Here is a 19,478-nt window from a genome sequence, read left to right on the forward strand (position 1 = left end):
TAAATATATATAAACAGAGCTATATACTTGTGTTTTAATGCATGGACATGAATATTAAATTTATGTTATTATACTGTCTGTGGATGTCTGCTTGATTCTTTGTTTCTGTGGCTAATCTTTAGAAATAACGCATCTTTTCTACTAGAGCAGGTCTCACCGCTCTTGCAGAAATGCTCTTGACCTAAAACTAGGGGAACAGAACCCTTCATGGATATGAACTTGCCCAGGAGTGAAGGAGTGGAGCACCACAGGTGACAATCTCAAGTCAGCCTGACAGCAGGAGCTTTTTTGTGAATAGACAACACAGCTCAATACAGATGTGGGGGTGAAGTACTCAAACAAGTATCAACTGTATTTAAAGGAAAAGGAACTAAAGGAGAGAAGACAGAAAACTCCTCATGCTTTGTTTATTAGAAATATAAATGGTTTTTTATTGCTTACTGCTCCCTTATTTAAAATCAAACAAACATGAGACATAGGAGCAAAAGAAAGATAACAACTAAATGGCCAGACCACACAAAAGACGAGATATGAGGCTAAGATATTTTGATGGAATCTAGATTCTGCTTCCATAAACATTCTGTGCAAGGGGTGTCAACTGACTTCAGAGGTCCAGGTCTTAACACTACCGGTAGGAGCATGTGTCATTTTGTAAGGGGCAAATCCCGAACAAATGATGTAAGAGAGATTCAGGAGGGCCATCTTGGCAGACTTTCCTCCTCGTCCTCTTCTGTAGGTCTTACTCTATGAGAGGGGTTTTGGCAGATAAATTCTAGGTAACCACACAGAAGTATTGCAGAGTCTGGATCTGACAGAACATTACAAACAAACCTAACTATTTCATCACTGCTATTCCTAATGTATTTTGCAGTGCTAAGACTATGGCCATTGACTGGTTTTGAACATGCAAAGACCCAATTCAGATCAAGTCCCTCCAGCCCAACACCGTGCAACAGTGACCAGCAGCAGATGTTTAGGGGGAGTTTAAGAAAGCCCCTGCAGAATGACTGTTCCCCAGCAGACCTTTCTAAATGTGGGAAATCAGCAGTTCTGATATTTCTTAAACTACCAGGATCCCGTGTTTAACAATGGACCTATTATCTATGAATTTACCCAGTGTCTTTTGGCTCCTTTTTAATTTTGCACCCCACAACCATAACAAACAAAAGAATAGGTGACAGGGGAAGATATTTAGGAGAGTCTAAATTACAGACTATTAGACTATTTTAAAATGTAAATTTAATGAAGGGATAAAATACAACTTAGGAGCTTTGTCTGCCTCCTTCATTCTACTTGAATCCCAGTTCAAAAATGTTTTTTAGCATAGACCCTGCTAAGCATATGAGTGGATCTGTCTTGATATTACTGGGTCACTATGGTGGTAAAGAATGGTGGACATCTAAAGTGCCTTGCGGCAAGGGACAGATACCAAGCAAAGCCTAGACAGGAAAAAAGCCACAAAGTCAGAAGATACTAAAAAACTCTCACAGTACTAGGAGAAAATGAAATTTAGAAGCTCTGATATTTGTGTTGTACTCTTAAAAATAATAAAACTCTAACTGATGCTGAGCGTGATTTATATTTGTGTTTATATACCTCCTCCATCCCCTTGGGAATGGACTGCTCCAGGTGTCTCTGATCAAGCACCATCAGGTTGCCATTTCTGCTACCCTGGGCACTGTTGCTGCCAGAGATACTGTATTATTTGTTAAAAGTGCTTAAACATTCAGGGTTGGGGTTTTTTTTTTCACTCTTCAATTTTACACCAAAACGTCCTTTTTGTGTGAAATAACAACGTATCTGAAGATGCAGTACTTGTACTAACACAGCCCTGGAGTAATGCAGGGTTTTGCTAATCTGAGTAGTAATTAGGCTGAAAGTGCTTGGGTTGCTGTGCTTTCATGGTTAATACTCATCCGCATATGAGGGCCCAGAAAAGCCACCTGAGAGGCCAGAGCAGTGCAGTGTTAACCTAATCCCCCAAACTGTTCTGTGCTTAGCTGGGGGTTTCCAAGACATAGCAAGCCTAGTAGTGGTGGGAATAAGGTTGCAACAGCGAGGCTCATATCCCTTGTGCAATGGAAAGTTTGGAGAGGAACCGGGTGACTGCTTTCTTTCCTGAATTCTGGCAGAAGATTGCAGAGATGTCTCTTCCTTCAGGCAAGCGACATCTCAAGGGTGAAACAGATGTAGAAACTGCAAGACAATAAAGCATGATTAATTTCTCTTGTTAGTGAATGCTCTGTTGCTGCTGCCCAATTTCCAGGTGTTTTTAAGTGTAAGCGCTATCTTGCTTACATTCTTCTGGGAAGAGATCCATTTAAATTAGCACAATCTCTTTGGTCTCTAATTTACTGCATAGGGGTGTGGGTCAAGAGAGCTGTTTGCTGCTTAGCCAGAACAAGATTAACTGATGCTTTTGGGTTGAAGAAAGCAATTACAGCAATTGTGCGTGGAATGTTTGCATTGCTTGTCTTCTGGTTTTTCTAACCATCTTGCAATTTTGGGGATGTTATCTACTCCTGATTTAAGACCTTGTGAACAATCCCACGCTTTGTGAGGAGTAGAGCAGATTGCACACTCTTCTTTCAGCAGCAGATCTCACAAAGATAAGCCGTTTTCCTCGTTGCCAGGCTGTGCTCCAATTTGTTCCATTACTTTCTGCTTTTTAAGGCAACACTGGAGTTTCTACCTCCAAGAGACCATCCCAGAATACTTGTACAGGAAAATGCACTCTGTAAATTACACTAGATTTATAGAAATCAAGGGTACTTTTAGTCTCTAGAGCTGACCATTTTGATTTGTAGCTGGGATGCTTCTTAGGTGTTCAGGTGAAATCGGAAACTCCTGTATAGGCTGCTATGTAGGGTTTCTTTATATATTGTATATGAAACTGCTTTATGTACCTTTTTAGGCAGCACGGTTGAATTGAAGATACAGCACATTTAGCAAGGCATTTCCACCTCAAGAACTTGTTTCCCTTGTTGATCTGCCAAACCTGTTATTCAGCCTTTAGGATATAATACAACGTGAAGCTTTTTACAGAATTAGAGGGTGGAATACGCGAGAAATCGCAGAAAAGTTTACGCCTGATGCTTTGAATGTGGGAAGTGCCGCTCATCCCACCTGCAATTACCGAGAACAAAACAAGATATGTGCTCAGTGGCGGAGCGATAACTTTGTGCCCAAGAGCACTAACGACACTGGTGAATAAAGTTGTCTGTTTTGTGGCAGAATATGTGAAAATAAAAATGTGGCTATACCGAAAAATTTTTTTCGTCTTGGTCACTATTTTCTTTCCAAATAAAAGCTTTTAACAGGGGAGATTGGTTTGGGTTGTGCTGAAACTCAGCTTCTCAGCTCTTTTGCAATTTTCCAACACTCTTCCAGAGGTGGAAACAGCTTTTTTCGTATAAAAAAAAAAAAAAAAAAAAAAATTAAAAGCAAGCCCCCGCGTTTGCAGCAGCGGACCGCTCCCCAGCTCTGTCACGCTGCGGCGGCTGGAGTCCCCGCGTCCCCCCGGCGTCGGGTGTCACCCCGTCTCGGGTGGGCGGCAGCCCGGCAGCCAGTCGCGGGGCCGGGCAGGCCACACTCCGCTGCCGCGGCCCGCATCGCCTCAAGACAGGGGCGGGCTGGCAGGTGAAGGCAGCGCACGGGCGACCGCCGAGCACCCCCTCAGGCGGCGCGGGCGGCGGCAGCCCCACCGCGGAGGGGCCGGGGGCACCCGGGCTGCGGGGCCGCCGTCTCCTCAGGCAGGCGTGGATGGGCGGGCGAAGGGCGGGGCGCGCCCTCTGAGGCCAGGGGGTCCCCTGACACGGCGGGGACTCGTGCCGCGGGGCGGGGAAGGAGGCGGGCCGCCCTGTAGGCGGGGCGGGGCGCGATTGGTGGGCCCCGGCCTGCCGTTGAAGAGCGGCCACCGGGTGGGGCGTCAAGGCGGCGGGTCGGGGCGGGCGAAGTTGCCGCCGCCGGCCCTTCCCGCCCGTCTGCCTTAAAGTCCCGGTGGGCGCCGCAGTGGTGGCAGTATCGCAGTGCGGGAGGCGGCTGCGGTAGCGCCGGGATCGCGGGGAAGGGGCGGGCGCCATTGGCTCGGAGCGCAGCGCCTCGCCGCGGCTGAGCCCCTCCCTGCCGCCTCCGCCTCGCTCCCGCCCCCGGGCCGAGGCTGTCACCCCGCCGCGCGAGGAGGCGCCGCCGCCGCGCCTGACGCCGGGCGCCCGGCGCTGCCAGGATGTTTGACAGGACGCGGCTGCCCTTCGTGGCGCTGGATGTGGTCTGCGTGGTGCTGGGTAGGTCGGCGGGCCGCGGAGAGGGCGAGGGGAGCCATCCCAGGGGCGCTGCGCTCCGCTCTCTCTCCGCACGGCACCGGGCTAATCGCATGCTCGCCTCCTCCTCCCCCTCGGCGCCAGGCACCACCCCGGAGCGGGTCTTCCTCAGCCTGCGCCTTCGCTGTGCCTGTCTGCCGCTTCCACCGCTGCCTGCCGTGCCTTCACTCCCTCCTTCCCTCCCTCTCGCCTCCCCCTGACCTTCGCTGCCGTCCCGGGGAGACGGTGGCGCCGCGCTCCCCCGCCCCTCACCCGGAGGAATCTGGTCACTGCCGCCCCCCCCGCCCGCCGGGGAGTCCTCGTGGGAGGGAGCTGCTGCCGCTTATCCACTGACATTTGGGACTGCCTCTTCTCTCTGGTGTCCTTACTCTTCCCTAGCCTCTTCTGTCGGCTGTAAGCCGTTTGTGGTAAAAGGCTGTGCTGGGATGTGTTTGTTACCCTTGGTGGGTCGGAAAGGGGCCGGCATCACGGGAAACGAACTTCATCCCGGTGTCCAGCAGAGGTGGCACGTAGGTGGTGTGCGGTGGAGGAGAGGTTCGCTTTAGGGTTTGAGTTGTATGCGGTCTCACGGGAGCTGAACTACTGCTCTAAGCTGAGGCTGAAAGTGAAACGGGGTATTTATTAGAACGCGGTGTTTGTGTCCTCCTGTCTGTGCAGCGGGTAGGGCAGGAGCGGTGCCTCGCTGCGGTGGTGGCCGTGTGTTAAACCGTAACAGCCGCAGCACACTGCCATAGCACTCCAAATGCTGCTCTTGGCTAGCCCAAGTAATAGCAGCTTCCTGATGTCTCCCTTCTTCTGTTTCAGTCTCCCGTTCTGTTGAAACTATGTCGTGGCCTGTCAATTTGCAGCAGCTCTCTCCTTTTCTGAAATGACATAGTGTAAAGACTAATGATGTCAGTTACTGATCAGTGAAGGGGAAGTTTTACTCTGTAAAGAGCTCTGACACCTCTGGGTGTTGAGATCCTGCAAAGTATCTTCAGTATCTGAAAATGTACTTTTTGGTCAGTCTTAGGAAGTGTTAGGTTTTGATGTTTGCTTCTTAATCAAATGAGCGTGGTACTTCAGTAATAAATCTAAGCACTTTCTTGTCCTGTTCAGTGGGTGGTGGTCAGTCAAATGGGTCCCTCTTGGCTGAAGGTGTCTGTAGCATCAGTATGAACTCAGTGAGCAACGTTTTATCTTGCTAGATGCTTCAGATAGCAATGGGTACGTGTAGGAAGTGGCATTGAAGAACAAAATTATGGTGGATGATGCCTTGCTCTGAGTAAAGGTTATATGAGAGAAAGTTTTTGGAGAATGATAGTAGATCCGTGTAGTCCAGTAGGAGCAATCTTTATTCAGATCAGCTATGCTGTAGCATTGGAGTTTAAGCCTTGCTATCTTCATGGACGGTAAAGCAGTTTTGTCTGTCCTGATAGTTGTCATTACAAAATCTTTATAATCAGGCAAAAGTTTGCACTATGCATATACTCTGGTCTGTTTGAAGCATACATGCATATCCTGAGTAATCAAGGAAAACAGAATATATTAAAATTATGACTATAGGAGGCATATAACTTGAGGGTTATCCAGCTAAAAGAGTGCGTGTTTTTCTCTGCCCCAAGTTACTGCTTGGGGGGTAGGTTCTTGACGTTGCCCTGCAGTGTAATATCACGTTACACACCTCCCCCTGCCCCCATATAGCATTTGAATCATAGATGCCCTAATCTGATACCTCAGTGTGCTGGAGGGTTGACAGGCTTTTTATTTTCCCTTGGGCTTTTTTACTTCCTACTAGTAGGGGGAGGAAATGCAGGCAGTGCATAACATGAAGTCTTGTGACACCTGCAGCTTTAAACACATTGAGTTACAGGTTTCCATGAAACTCTAGCCAAGACAAAAATGTGTAAGTGTAGGAATGGGAAAGATACTGGATATAGGACCAGATTATCTTCCTTTTCTCCATGGCTCCCATGTGACTGAGATAGGCCCTTAGAAGAACATAGGTCTTAAGCCTGTGTGTTTAAAGGGGGAATCTGTTTTAATTTTTCTACTGAAAGAATAGTTTCCTGTTGATTGTGGACTTGTATTCTAACTCTTACTTTTTCCCTGCCCTTCCCCCCCCTGTGCACTTTGATATCTGCTCAAATGACTGAGGTAACTGCCCAGATGAAGTGACTTGAAGGTATTGATAACCTGATACCTAGGTATTTATTGATAACCTGATACCTAGTATCTCCACTAAAGAGACAATGAAGCTTCAAAGACCAAACTTCCTTGACTGTGTCATACTGAAAGTTTTAAACTATATAGACTGGCTTCAGTTGAGGACTAAACTCTCAGTTTTGGTGTGGTAGCCCATTCTGCCACAAAAAGGGCTACCAGTAGCATACTCATGATCCATCCCCAAGGTAGCTCTTGCTGTCATTGGATACAGAGCTTGCCTTTTTTTCTTTTCCTTGTCCCGCTCCCACCTTCCCCATAGTAAGTGAAGATGGGGAAGAAGAGTAAATTTCATTGTCTCAGCAATGACAGGACAGAAAAAAAACCTGAGGATATCACTTCAAGTTACAGTGACTTGACTTATACATGACCTCCCAGCTATGGAAGTGGATGACTCTGACTGTGTATGTCTATGACTTATTCCCTCCTGGTTTAGTCAAAACATTCTTTGTGCAGGTTCAACTCTCCCAACACAAGTTTTCCAAAAGGGAAGGAGGGGGCAAAGAGCTTTACTATGAACAGTTGGACTTGATGATCTTAAAGGTCTTTTCCAACCAAAATGATAGTACGAATTTAGTGATTTAAATAGGTTTATTGAAAGGTCTGACAAGTACCCAGGATAGAGCAGGGGTAAGAGACAAGACAGAGATTGAGAAAGAGCAGGCAGCACAGGGGGGAGCAATATCTCCGCCTTTATGTGACATTAAGCTATTAGATCAGTTTGGTTGCCTGAAAGTGAAGTCTAAGGTTGCTTTTAATTGACCTTTAAGGAAACTCCCTCTCCTATCCACCCTTCTCTCCAGTAAGGGAGAGAGAATTCAGGGAAGTAAGTCTTCAGTACCCTGAGCTAATAAATAAAATCTTTCTTACCAGGGTGATAACACTTTCCATCTGAACTGATACTAGTGTTTCAGAATTAATCTATTTATATATTCTGTAATCTTAAAACCACAAAAAGCAAACAAACAAAAAACATCCCACCAAAACACAAGCTGCAGATTTTTGCAGTATCTGTCCTTAAACAGTGTGATGAGGCTATATCTGCATTCTGAGTGTGTGCTGATCTGCAGTGCTGGGTGTGTGCGTGCTGCATGTCTATGCAGCTCTGCAGTGCTGCAGGCAACAGCTCCCTTATGCTTTGCGGTCCAGTGGACAGTGGTCAACTTCTCTGGAAAGCTGAAAAGCCTGGGCTGCAGGGTTTCCTTCTCCTGCATACTTTTGTTACTTTCCCTCCTTATTTTTCTGATGGGAGAGATATTTTTTTATAGCATGGCACAGACATGTAAATGGCATGACAGTTCTAGATAATAGTAAAGCGGTTTGTCACTGATACTGAGACTTGATTCTTACTTATTATACTTTCAATTTGTCATGCAAAAAATAGTAGCTTATTAGAATAACTTTAATTAGTTACCTTGTGACTGATGTCTTCATTAGGCACTGTACATAATACTCTGTGCTGCTTTTACAGGTCTGTTGTTTGACTGCAATCAGGCTCCTTCATTAAGGCATGTAAACAGCACTTAAAGAACAAAATTGGGAAACCCATGGTAATATATCCTGAAAAGAGTGGAAGAACTGCTGAATACTTCAGTCTGACTTGGTCTCAGTGAGAGTTTGGTCTAAAGGTAAATGTAAGTTGTGCAGAGGTGACTGAAGCAGTAAGGAAAACATTCTCTGTGATGCTGGACTATAGGACAGCATCCAGTTCTAGTCTGTGCTAGACAGGCATCTGGTCTGTGCTTGTTGCAATTCATGCCTAACCTCATTGCGGGGATGCAATACAACAGAACTGTATTTCTTTAGTCCTTTGCCTGACTGTAAAATCACTGGCAATCTATTGTAACTATTTAGGGAGTGTACTTGTCAATACGTGATTGCTGGTGCAATGCAAGAATACATACAAGCTAAGATTAGAAAAATTGATACCTTCTAAAGAATTTGGCACTTCACTGTTCTGATCAACTTTTCTGCAATATGCTGAAAATAGTAAACAATTACTTAGTTAACTAGATTCCACAGTGGTTTTAAATTTATGTTTGGTGTATGTATAAGGATTTCTTTTTTCTCTTCTCCATGTCCTAACCCATGCTGGTTCAGGAAGCCATCTGAAAATTTCCCTGCAGCCCAGCTGTTCTCTAGCAGTGGAACCACCTGCTACTTGGGTGTTGAACCACCTTGAGCTGTGAGCAGTACCTGTGCAAAAAAGAGAAGGGTTGGTAGGTGGCTGGTGGTGGGGAAGGTGGGCCTGTGGCAGTCTTTAACTTATCTTTTTTTTGCCCTAAAACTGCATCTGAGTAAGGGAAGAAGTTCTCATCTTCCAAAGAGAAGAACATGTGAACTAAACCCAGAAATAACAAATGCATAAATCACTTTTTTTTAAGCTTACTATTTAAAAACTGCTGTAATGTTGTGTGGTACAGGGCAATATGCTAAACAACAGATGCATGTGTATAGGAGTTTGCTTTTGCAGCATGTGACTTGGGAGAGTGAGATGGCAGGAGCACTCTGCACACCCTGTACAGTGTTTTTGCTTCAGGTGCTGTTCTCCCCTTTTGGGAGTGTTTACTCTTGCCTTCACTGAAGTCACTGAAGGCAGCCCTGTCTCTGTGACGATTAAGGTGTTGCTGTTGAGTCAAGGAAGTCCCCCATCCATGTGGGTAGCACTTCCTGATTGCCCTAGTTGAAATAAAACCTCCTCCCCTATTATTTGTGACTCACTGACTAATGTGTCACCAACCTTATTTTCCACATCATGTGGATGCTAAGCCTTTTTTTCTAGGGCATGAATACATTGTTAAGCTGTAACAGATTCATGTGAAAGAGCAGCTTGTCTTCAAATGACACTGTCTACCAGGTACCTTGAGATGATACTCATTAAGTTGACTCTCAGTTCATTGGAAAAATGGCTGTTGCCTAAAACAGGGAAAAATCTTTCCTCTCCTAATGTCTGTTCTCAAACACGAGACTGAATACTCTGGTTGTGACATTGTACCTTGTCAATTACTGCTCCTGGCAACAGTCACCTTTTATTTTCCCCCACATAAAGAAAGATGCTCTACCCAGAGACTTTCTCTGTTTTGCTAGGAAGCCTACAGACAAAGCTTCAGGTTAGAACTCAACTAGTTGATGAACACTATTCAAAGTCAGCAATTGGGTTCTTGCTCTGCCAGGTATTGCTGTTAAAGTGTATCTTATACTCGGGCTAATCCCTGCCTCAAAGAATATCTTGCACTTGTTTTTTTTACAGCAATGGGTAAATCCTAATTCACTTCCAGTTCCTTCTCAAGAGCCAAATCTTGAACTGAGCACTATATGCTTTTCTCATGGCATAATAGAGGAAGATACTTGCCAGCAGTGAATTTCCTTACCAGCTGCTTGAGTCCTGGTGACTTTTCAATCTTAAACAGACAGAAGGACTCTTGCAGCATGCTGATGTGAAGGTGGTGAGCTTTGCTTAAGGGAATGGGAGGGAAGGGGCTTCTGACATTTTCTGGAGAAAATGAAGCACCACACTACAGCTAAATGGTAAAATAGCTCATCACTTAACAGCTGAAGAGGTCCTACCTCACCTTTATAGCTGCTTGGGTGCTTGTTGAGCCTGGGCTAAACTGATTCAATACACTGACCTGGTTTTAAAGAGTTGGATAGCATGAACACATTAAAACAAACTCTCCTTGGCGATGGGGAAGAAAAAGTGCCAGACAGAATTACATAGAACCTTATTGGCAAGATATACCACTCACAGAAATGTGGCTTTAAAAAAGTTTTAATTCATTGGTATGGGCTTGATTATTGCTGTATCTGCTTGGCGGGGTGGGGGTGTCAGGGTTGGGTTCTTTTCCCTATCCCACAAAGGAAGCTCTTCCTCCTTGGGGTTTAATCAGGTAAAATAGTTGACTGAAGACAACTGAAAAATCGACAAACACTAGAAATTCAGATAATGGATGACTAGCAAGTGACTAGTTTTAGCCTAGTTTTATGACAAAAATTAAAACCACTTAAAGCTGTCCTGAAGAAGCAAGTTTTCCTTAAGATACTTTCTTAGACTGTTTTGTTGGAGCAATATAGTTGCTACTACATCAGGAAATAATTTGCAATTCAGCTGTAGCAATAGACCTCTCAGTCCCACCTGTGAGTAGGCCCACAGGCAATTTTCCAGCCAGTGGTGTAGTCCTGCAGTTTAAAAACTGGAAGAAAACCATGCCACTTATATTAAGGATCTTCTGCTCATCTCTTCTTGCTTAACAATCAACTGCTAATGAGTTGACCCACTTTCTGGGAGGCATTTTCCTTTCCAAGTTATGAGACTGATCTTGGAGGCACAGAACTAAAAATTGTCTGTTGATAAACTTGCATTGTGTCTTTCAAACTACTCTTGCCAGATTCTCTGGTACAGAAATCCTTCTATCACAGTCAGGTCCAGCTTTTAAAATTAAGACTGCTTCTTCATATAGAAGGCAAAAATAGACCCAAATAAGCTTCTTTAGAAGAATATGATACAGAAAAACAATGTTGAAACTGTCTGGTGCACTTATCGAACACTCTTACTGTTATCACATTGAGTTAATAGGATTTGAAACACCAGTACAAGAAGCATTAATGGTCTATATTTGCTCTATTATCGACTCTGCTGATTCATCTTTGAAAAGCTGTAACCAAGAAGCAGCCTGACTCAGAAGTGTGTTAAGGTACTTTAGTTTTATTTGTATTGTACTTCAACACAGTTTTGGCATCTCCTGTTCATGTGGCATCTTGATATCTGGCAACAGGAAAATAAAGCTTTTTTTTTTTTATTTTAAATTGAAAAGGCAAGTATGCCAGGTCAGGGCACCCATCTTGTAATGGCTATGAACCCTGATTGTACTAAATGGAACCAAAGATATGCAGAAGACATATCAATAGAGCCTTATTTCTGTGGTGCTGCTGATGCAACAATGGATCTTGCTAGACTTGGCCTAGATTGTAGTGCCTCCTCCCCTTCGGCTGCCATTGCTAATCATGCAGCTTTCAGAGGGACCACATGGGGATTGCTTGATCTCATAAGGTAGCTTTGAAATGTCAGCTAGTCATCCTTGGTATAGAAGAGGAGTCATAACTTTTTGTTACGTGATTCCTGAAACTGTACCAAACAGGAGTTTTGCTCAGTTTTTGCCTTAAGTGTAGAAGGGATTATGTATCAAATGTCAGCATCTCGGGTAGTTTCTGCCTCACTTAGAATAAGGTGGAATTTTTCCCTCAATCTTAGGGCATTTTTGTGCCTTTAACTTTGTTCTATTAGTGCAGATTACTATAAGCCTATTCTGACTGAGTCTTAGATGGCTGAGGCACTGAAACTTAACAGTAGGTGCAGTATTTTCTGAAAATGGAGTGCTGGAATGGTAAGGAACACATGTATCTAAGCTTATCTACCTTATTTTGAGGTATCCAAAGGACAATGGACTGAATTTACCTTAAGCTGAAGGGGCTGATTTGGAAGCTAATGGTGGAGAAACCTGAGAGAATAAACTTCTAATTCTAACCAGGTGACCTCCTGATGTTCAGCAAGCTAATGGGGAGCATGTATGGCCCTTAGGGGGTCAAGAGGGCATTTAATGCTGAGATACAGAAGGGAGGCAGTGAGATTGAGCCCTGCAAACAGCTCCAGTCAGGAACTGTTACCCAAAAATTGTTTATTCCAAAAATCATCTTTTGTCAGTGTCTCTTTTTCTTGGTGTTTCTTGGGTGAGTTGTAGCTTTTTGTTGACTCTGAGACATTAAGGCTTCAATTTTGTTTCATTAGGTGAGCCTATACCACAGTACTAGTACTCAGTTAAAATACTCCATGCCAGTATGGTGGCTGGGTCTAATGCTAATGGAGATCCTGGCAATGGAAGTAAGGTCACTATTCCTGCTTGCAGACTCAAGTCTCTTCCCATTCTTCCCATCTCTTGAATCTATAACTCCAGTCATCAATGCTAGAAAATGAAATCTCTGATCATTAGATTTCTGACCTGAGTTTCTATATATTAATGCTGATAATTTCTACTGAAACTGGAAAGCAACTCCTGCTGTATTGTATGAGTATGGGAATGCTGCAGCATTATTTATTATACTTGAGTATCTAGAGCAATGTTGTGTAATTGTGTTACAAATTCTGGTTAAATGAACTTCGCAGGGAGTCTTCTGAATCAGTACAAAACAGTTGCACTGATAGCCCTAAAATATATAGGGTATTCTCATTTTTCTTTTTAAAATTGTACTTAGATCTAGTTTAATACAGATCATAAGAATACTTATGTCCTCAAAATGTGCTGTTAGATATGACAAACTTCAGTGTACCTTGAAAAAATTGTTCTGATAACTAAAAATACTTCTCTTAAAGGTGGTGGCCTGCAGCATTGTGTACAGTATAAAATGATGTTCTAGTGGATGACAAGGTAGACAATCTTATGGAAATTGAGTCCCTCTGTAACACTGCCATTGTAAGACCTGACTTTATTAAAGACTGCTTAAATAAAATATTGTTAAGCTTGTAAGACTCACTGTAAAAAGAGCATTTATATTCCTAACAACTAATTGCCTATTATACTCCTAGAGATTAGATGGTATTTCAGGTTAGGATGTGTAGCTCTAAGTGAAATACTCTGAAAGCCTCTTCTTGTGTGCTCCCACAGTGCAAAGATTTAAATGGAAAAACAGTTACAACTTCTGGAGTTTAAAAGAGCACTGGTCTTAAATGACATTCAGAGTTGATGTCACCCACAATAAAAAAAATATCCCTCCCTACCTTGCCAACAGCTGACCTTGATAGTTCAGTTTATTCTGCTGTATTGTTTTCCCTGTCTGTAAGCCTAGAGCTTTATGTAGATTATTTGTAGAAGATCTTGATCTTTGGGGGTGTATACATGGTTTTGTATCTGTGAGCTTTTTAATTCTCTAGACAATACAGCTAAAGCCTTTAACAGTGTGTGTAATACTGAGCATATAATGCAAGCAGTGATTAAAATATTTAATTTCCCCTAAACAGGAAGGCTTATAGTGGGAGTAGGCACCCTTGCTTGCTCTGGCTGCAGCCAGTTGGATTCTTCCCAACCCCACGAGCAGCATTACAACATAAGGAACTGCTGACCTCTCCCTTTCCATCCTCCTCCAACCTCTAGTGTCTTTTACTTTTAGCTATTAAGTCTGAGGGTCTTAAATCTATCTGTCATGTCTGTCAGTAATCAGGCCAATTGGCCTCTGCCCCACTGGGTGAACTGCTAATGAGTTCCAGGTGGTTGTTGATTGCCTCCTTTAACTTCAACCTTCTCTGCCCCCTGAAGAGAGCAGAGCCCAGGGCATAGCCTTTGCTTGTGTCCTGTAACTGGCTCACTTGAGCTGCATATTTTTCTCTGTGTAAGTAATAGAACAGGCTAGGATGTATTACTGTCTTACCTTTCTGCAGTTTTTATTTTGTATTTGTACTTCTGTAAATGCTCACAGGAGAGACAACTGTGGTTTTTAGACTAATAGGTACTTAGTGCTTCTAAAAGCCCAGTTTTTTGATTGAAATGTAGATATAAGGGAAAATACACTTGTCTATGTGAATACTTGTAAACAAGTGTTGTGACTTGTTCTAATGGATTGGTAATGTAGATAACTGAACCAGTGCTCCCATGTAGTATGAAACTGTTGAATGCAGAGAAACTACAATATGATGTAGTTCTTGGTTAGTAAATGACTAGACTAGAAAGGCTGGTCCAGCTCAGAGGAAGGTTTCCTTCGCTTCCTGCCTCCGCAACCCTTGCCTTGGCTCAACCAAAAGTGTAAGGCATGGTAAGGGAGTCAGTCGTTTAGTGAAACTGTTGTCAGTTGGCTCAGGTTGCTGATCTGGCTTCTCTGCTAGCCAAATCATAGATTGGAAAACAAATAAAAATGTAAGTAGTCTATAGTTGCAAGTAGAATAGTAGCAGAGAGTAGAATGTAGTTCATGGTTTTAAATACACATATCCTGTTTACTGCAGCCTAGCATAGCTTCTAGCATTATCAGAACAATCAGTGTACTGGTATTAGAAATATTTTGCATTCATGAGTTGTAGGCTACCCACTCATCTCAGCTACTGAAAATAATGTATTCATTTTTCTATTGCACATACCTCTCCTCTAGGTGTCAAAAGTCTAAATGCTTTCTATTTTTTTTAGTCTCTTCTCCCTCTTAGTTTTCTGTATTCCCAAAACCACCTTTCCAAGAGGTGTTGATTCTTCCTCTTGGCTGCACCTGGAAAAGAATTTTCAACACATCTGCTTTTATGCAAAGAACAGTCTCTTTTTACAGATGTTTCCAGACTCTCCAGCAGCATGAGGTTGACCTGTCTCAGTTTCTTTAAATCTCTTGCATACTTCCTTACCCCAGATTGTACAATGCAAAATGAGCAGCAAAGCAAACGTGATTGTCCTGGCTGAAAAAAAAAGCAAAAATACATGTGTAAGAGTGGGAGAACTTAAATTCTCCCTTGCCCTCAGTAGTAATTACCAGCTGTATAGCTTCAGCTCAGAATAGTGTTTATCTCTGTGGGGTTATTTAACAGCATCATCTCTAATAAGAATGTAAGCTATGAAAAGTACCTCTTTCTTAGATGATCAGCCTTTAGCTCAATAACCGATCTGTTTTGAGGCTGTCATTTGCTATGTTTTATGGAGATTATTTATCCGCTACAGCCAGAATTCCTGTTTGACACCCCCCAAGTTAACTGTAAATTGTGGATTTCTTTATAAAAGCTGAAGCTGAGTTCCTGTCAGCACGTCAAGTGCAAAATGCGTTGATCCTATTTTTCAAGATAAGTGTAGAGAAACAGAAAAATTATTCTCAGCCTCATGTTAGCCTAGTACAGTTTCTCTTAAACTGTACTTGTGAGTTCAGTACAGCATGAGGAATAAATTTTGGTTAATAATCAAGCTAGATTATTCTCATTTGCCATAATCTCCCTTAAGGATAACTGCCTGTCTCTCAGTTTCTAGATATTAATTTGTATAAATGAGAAGAAGTTCCTGATTGAGGACCAGGTAGGAGTCTTGTGTGTCTTGAAGAACTTGTGATGCAAATTAAGCACAAGTTTTTAAGATGGCACAGAGCCTTAAGTGAAGAATCGGTTGCTTTCACGGATAAGGAGGGCAGTTTGGTTAATTAAAGGATGTTTACAAAAAATACAGTGCATGCCTTTGGAATATGGAGAACATGCCGCTGACCAGCAAACAATTTCATGAGGGATTTAAGCTAGTCTGAGACTATGGCCAGTCTGTCCTTGTTGTCCCATCTTTCACACCCTTGGCTACATGTTCCTATTCTGTCCTTTACACCAGCTCTAACAGTCACGCACTTGACCAGATGAGCAAGTGCTCCTGAAAAACCCCTGTTGTGTGGGCATGGGCTTGCTGCTTTTTTTTTTTTTTGGACAGGTTGTGGAAAGCTAGTGCTGTGGATGGCTGGAGATGGGAGAAGGGTAGGACAGTCTAGGGTGTCTTGAGTTGCTCTTGAAAGCTTAGCCAGGTTTTGTGAGCACCACACTTGGTTCTGAACTAGAGAGTACGTTGTAAGTGAACTGGTTAGAAGCCTTGTCTCTTTCCCTTCAGCTATAAAACTGTCCACAGACATAATCAGGAAAATGTTCCTAAATTTTAAGTAGAACACAGTTTTTTCAGACCCTGAAGCTACCTGCTCTTGAAGAATATTCTCTCTGCTGGTCTTAAATATTTATGGCAACTGCTGGCTGTAAAAGAAGCTAATTCAGCTATAAATGCTATTTTTTTTCCCCTGTTTAGGGAAAAATATTCCATGCAGCTTGCTGGCAAAGCCAAATGGACACCTGAGTATCAGAATTCCAACTCCTTATGGCTCTAAATTTAAGCACCTAACTAAAGTTACAAGTGTGATAAATACCACAAATCAGAATAATAGTGTAGTGTTACACACATTGTAAAAAATATCATAGTTAGGTATCTAGCAGTTCCATTTGCAGGATAAATTGTGGAACTTAAATGGCTCTTGTTCATTTGTTATATTTTAAATATTTTTAGGATTAAAACATTTTTTCATTAAACAATTTGAGGGTTTTTTGCCAAATGAAGACTTAGCCTTCTCCTTCCCTTGGGTATTATTTTTTCTTGACATTCCCTTTCTGTGCATGGAGAACCATTCTCAGTGATTTCCTCCCTAGTCTCCCACCCTGGACTTCCCTTCCTTCCTTACAGGCTTTTGTGTCGTGCTGTGTTGTCCAGCCAGATGTCATTAAATACCATTTCCCTGAAGGCTATTGATATTACTCTGAATTATCCGTAGGTTTTCAATGGAAACTACATCTGGCTCGAACCTAAAAATTAGCCTTAGAAGCGCCTTGTGAACTCAGCATAGCCCCATGTAACTATTTCGGCTAGCTTAGCTTCACTCTGTTCAAATATGCGTTGCTCTGTTCTTACAGTTCTAGCCAAAAACTTATTCTTCTTTCCTCCCTTCATCCCCTGCTTAGTAATTCAAATATGAGTCTTGCCTTGCTCCTTGCCCTCTCCATCCTGTGCACTTGTATTTTTGTCAGTGTGTGTGAAGCTTTTTAACCTTTCTTTCATCACGCTCCGTCACACGTAATGGTGACTTGGGAAGACAAATGCCATCACTCTGAAGTCACGCACACACACCCCCCACACACCTCCTGCTTCCTTCTTCCCCCAGCTTTGTATGCATACATCATATGCTATGGCATATCCCTTTGGTCAGTTGGGGTCAGCTGTCCCGGCTGTGTCCCCTCCCAACTCCTTGTGCACCCCCAGCCCACTCGCTGGTGGGGTGGTGTGAGAAGCAGAAAAGGCCTTGGCTCTGTGCAAGCACTGCTCAGCAGTAACAAAGGCATCTCTGCATTATCAACACTGTTTTCAGCACGAATGCCATACCAGCTACTCTGAAGAAAATTAACTCTATCTCACTAGCTATCTCAGCTGAAACCAGTGCAATTAGCCAATCTGGTTTTGTAAGCATTAGAGAAGCACCCCTCAGTCTCTTACAAAGTCTTGGATGGGCCAGTTCCAGATCACTTGAGTGATCAAATTGTCTTCTCTGTATGATTAGAAGGGAGTGAAACCAGATCAGAAGACTGCTGTCTGTTTCTTGCTACTACCTAGCAAAGCAGCCCAGAATCTGTTAGTCAATAGTCCTTGACAAGATCAACTAGACAAATTTAAACAGAAAATAGAGAAACTCCAATTCTGAGTTTGAAGCATAGGGAACTTCAAGGAACTGTCTTCTTTTTTTACAGCTGAAGGTTGTGCTTTGGAGGATGTAAATAACAACTGAGCCATTATGATCCCTTAAGGTATAAAGCTACCTAGATCAGAAGAGCGCCCTCAGAGGTTACTGCTGGTATGGGTTAGGTAAAAAGGAAGAGGAGGTTCACTGTAGATCAACTCTTATGCCTCATCCTCTTCCCAAGATTGCCTTTTAGCCTTGTAATCTTTCACTAGAGCTTGGTCACCCTTTCCTCCAGTTTGTAGAAGCTAATGAAACTGAACATGCATGCATTCCTCAAAGTTCAGTGTACAGTCAGCCTGCTTAAAGGTCACAGTGATGCTTGGCACCTGTTATGGCAATACTGGCCTGTTATGTACATTACTGTGGGTTTTTTTTCTCATGCGAAAAACTTCAGGACCATTTGCTTACATGTACTAAGTGTCATCTTCTCTCCCTGTAAAATGAGCAATAGTAAAAATGCTACTACTTGTTTGGGGTAGGTTAATGTACAACTAAACACCATTTCACAAAGTTTCCTACTCCACTGCTGGACAGCAGTGCATCATTTAGATTGCAGTAGCAATTCTGACAGAAATGTAAAAAATGGAAACGTGCAGTTAGTGTAAGATATGTAACCAATTTCAAATTTCTCGTGTTCTTTTACTACAGACTATACAAATGAATTTTGCAGTCACTTTGGTGAGACTGTCCTCATATGACCCCTTTAATTTGCTGCTTTTCCTCTTTTCCCCTTTCCAGAGGCTCATGGTTGAAAGTAAAAACATGTTTCTTAATTTCAACTCCAGATTACACACTCTTTTAAAGTACTAAGTACTGCATAATGTAGTCAAATCATTCTGACTTAACAAAGAGGTGCATCTTTTTCTTTCAGAGAAACAGATATAGAGAGGAACAAAAATGTACAAAGAAAGATTTAACGGTATAGGTATCAGAGAAATTTGGATAACTGCTGGTTATGTAAAAGTTCTCACAACTTAGTTTTTATAAATAAATTTCACATAAAGAAGACTATTTAATGGGAAGAAAAGACAGCTTAATTTAAGTCCTTTCCTCTTCGTTTAATGAAAACTGAGTGCATAACACTTGCTGTCAGGAATTCTCCCTAATTAAAAAAACAAGCCCTCAAGCTTCTGTCTTAACTAGGTTACAGAGTGAGTAATTCTCTCCTGCTGCAGTTACACAAAAAAAAAATTCCTTCATATTCAAACTGATCGTTTGTTTTAAAACACTGCTTGTCAAACGTGGCAAACTTTCTCTTCTCCATGCACAGTCATGTAGTAGCTCTCTTCCAGTTCCTAAAGAAATCTTCCTTAGGGAAAAAAACCCTGACTGTAAACCTGAGTACTTTGGTGGCAAGAAACTTGGAATTTTTGAGCTAAGAACTCTGCTGTGTTTGCAAGTGAATTGCTGGAATGTCTTCTAGTTTCTGAACTGGAGCACTTAAAGAACATATTTCAGCAGCTGGTAAAAATGAAGTAGCCCATCCTAATGAAGTCAAACCCAGAAACAAAACCAAAGCAAAACACCTCAAAATATTATTGTAAGAACTGAGCAATATTGGCTAAAAATGGTTGAGCTGGAAGGCTGAAAATGTAATTGAATGAAACAGAAAATTTCTTGGTGTTGAGTTGTAGTACCTTTTCTTGGAAAACAGATGTGTTTGTCTGTTAAGTAGTCAACTTTGCAAAACACAAGCTGCA

The 19,478-nt window shown here is 42.6% G+C and overlaps 1 protein-coding gene across 2 annotated transcripts in view; it reads left to right on the forward strand.

Moving 5' to 3' along the window:
* The first annotated feature begins 3,867 nt into the window (after window positions 1–3,867).
* The window catches only part of PLPP1 (phospholipid phosphatase 1), a 66,513-nt gene continuing 50,902 nt past the window's right edge, over window positions 3,868–19,478 (forward strand). Inside the window, exon 1 of one of the 2 annotated variants that reach the window (XM_075739365.1) lies at window positions 3,868–4,283. In XM_075739365.1, coding sequence (XP_075595480.1) covers window positions 4,226–4,283 — 58 coding nt within the window. In that variant the 5' untranslated portion in view covers window positions 3,868–4,225. The remainder of the gene's footprint in view (window positions 4,284–19,478) is intronic. The other variant, XM_075739364.1, reaches the window with a different exon arrangement.

This window comes from Balearica regulorum, chromosome Z (assembly GCF_011004875.1).
Source record: "Balearica regulorum gibbericeps isolate bBalReg1 chromosome Z, bBalReg1.pri, whole genome shotgun sequence".
Classification (NCBI taxonomy): domain Eukaryota; kingdom Metazoa; phylum Chordata; class Aves; order Gruiformes; family Gruidae; genus Balearica; species Balearica regulorum.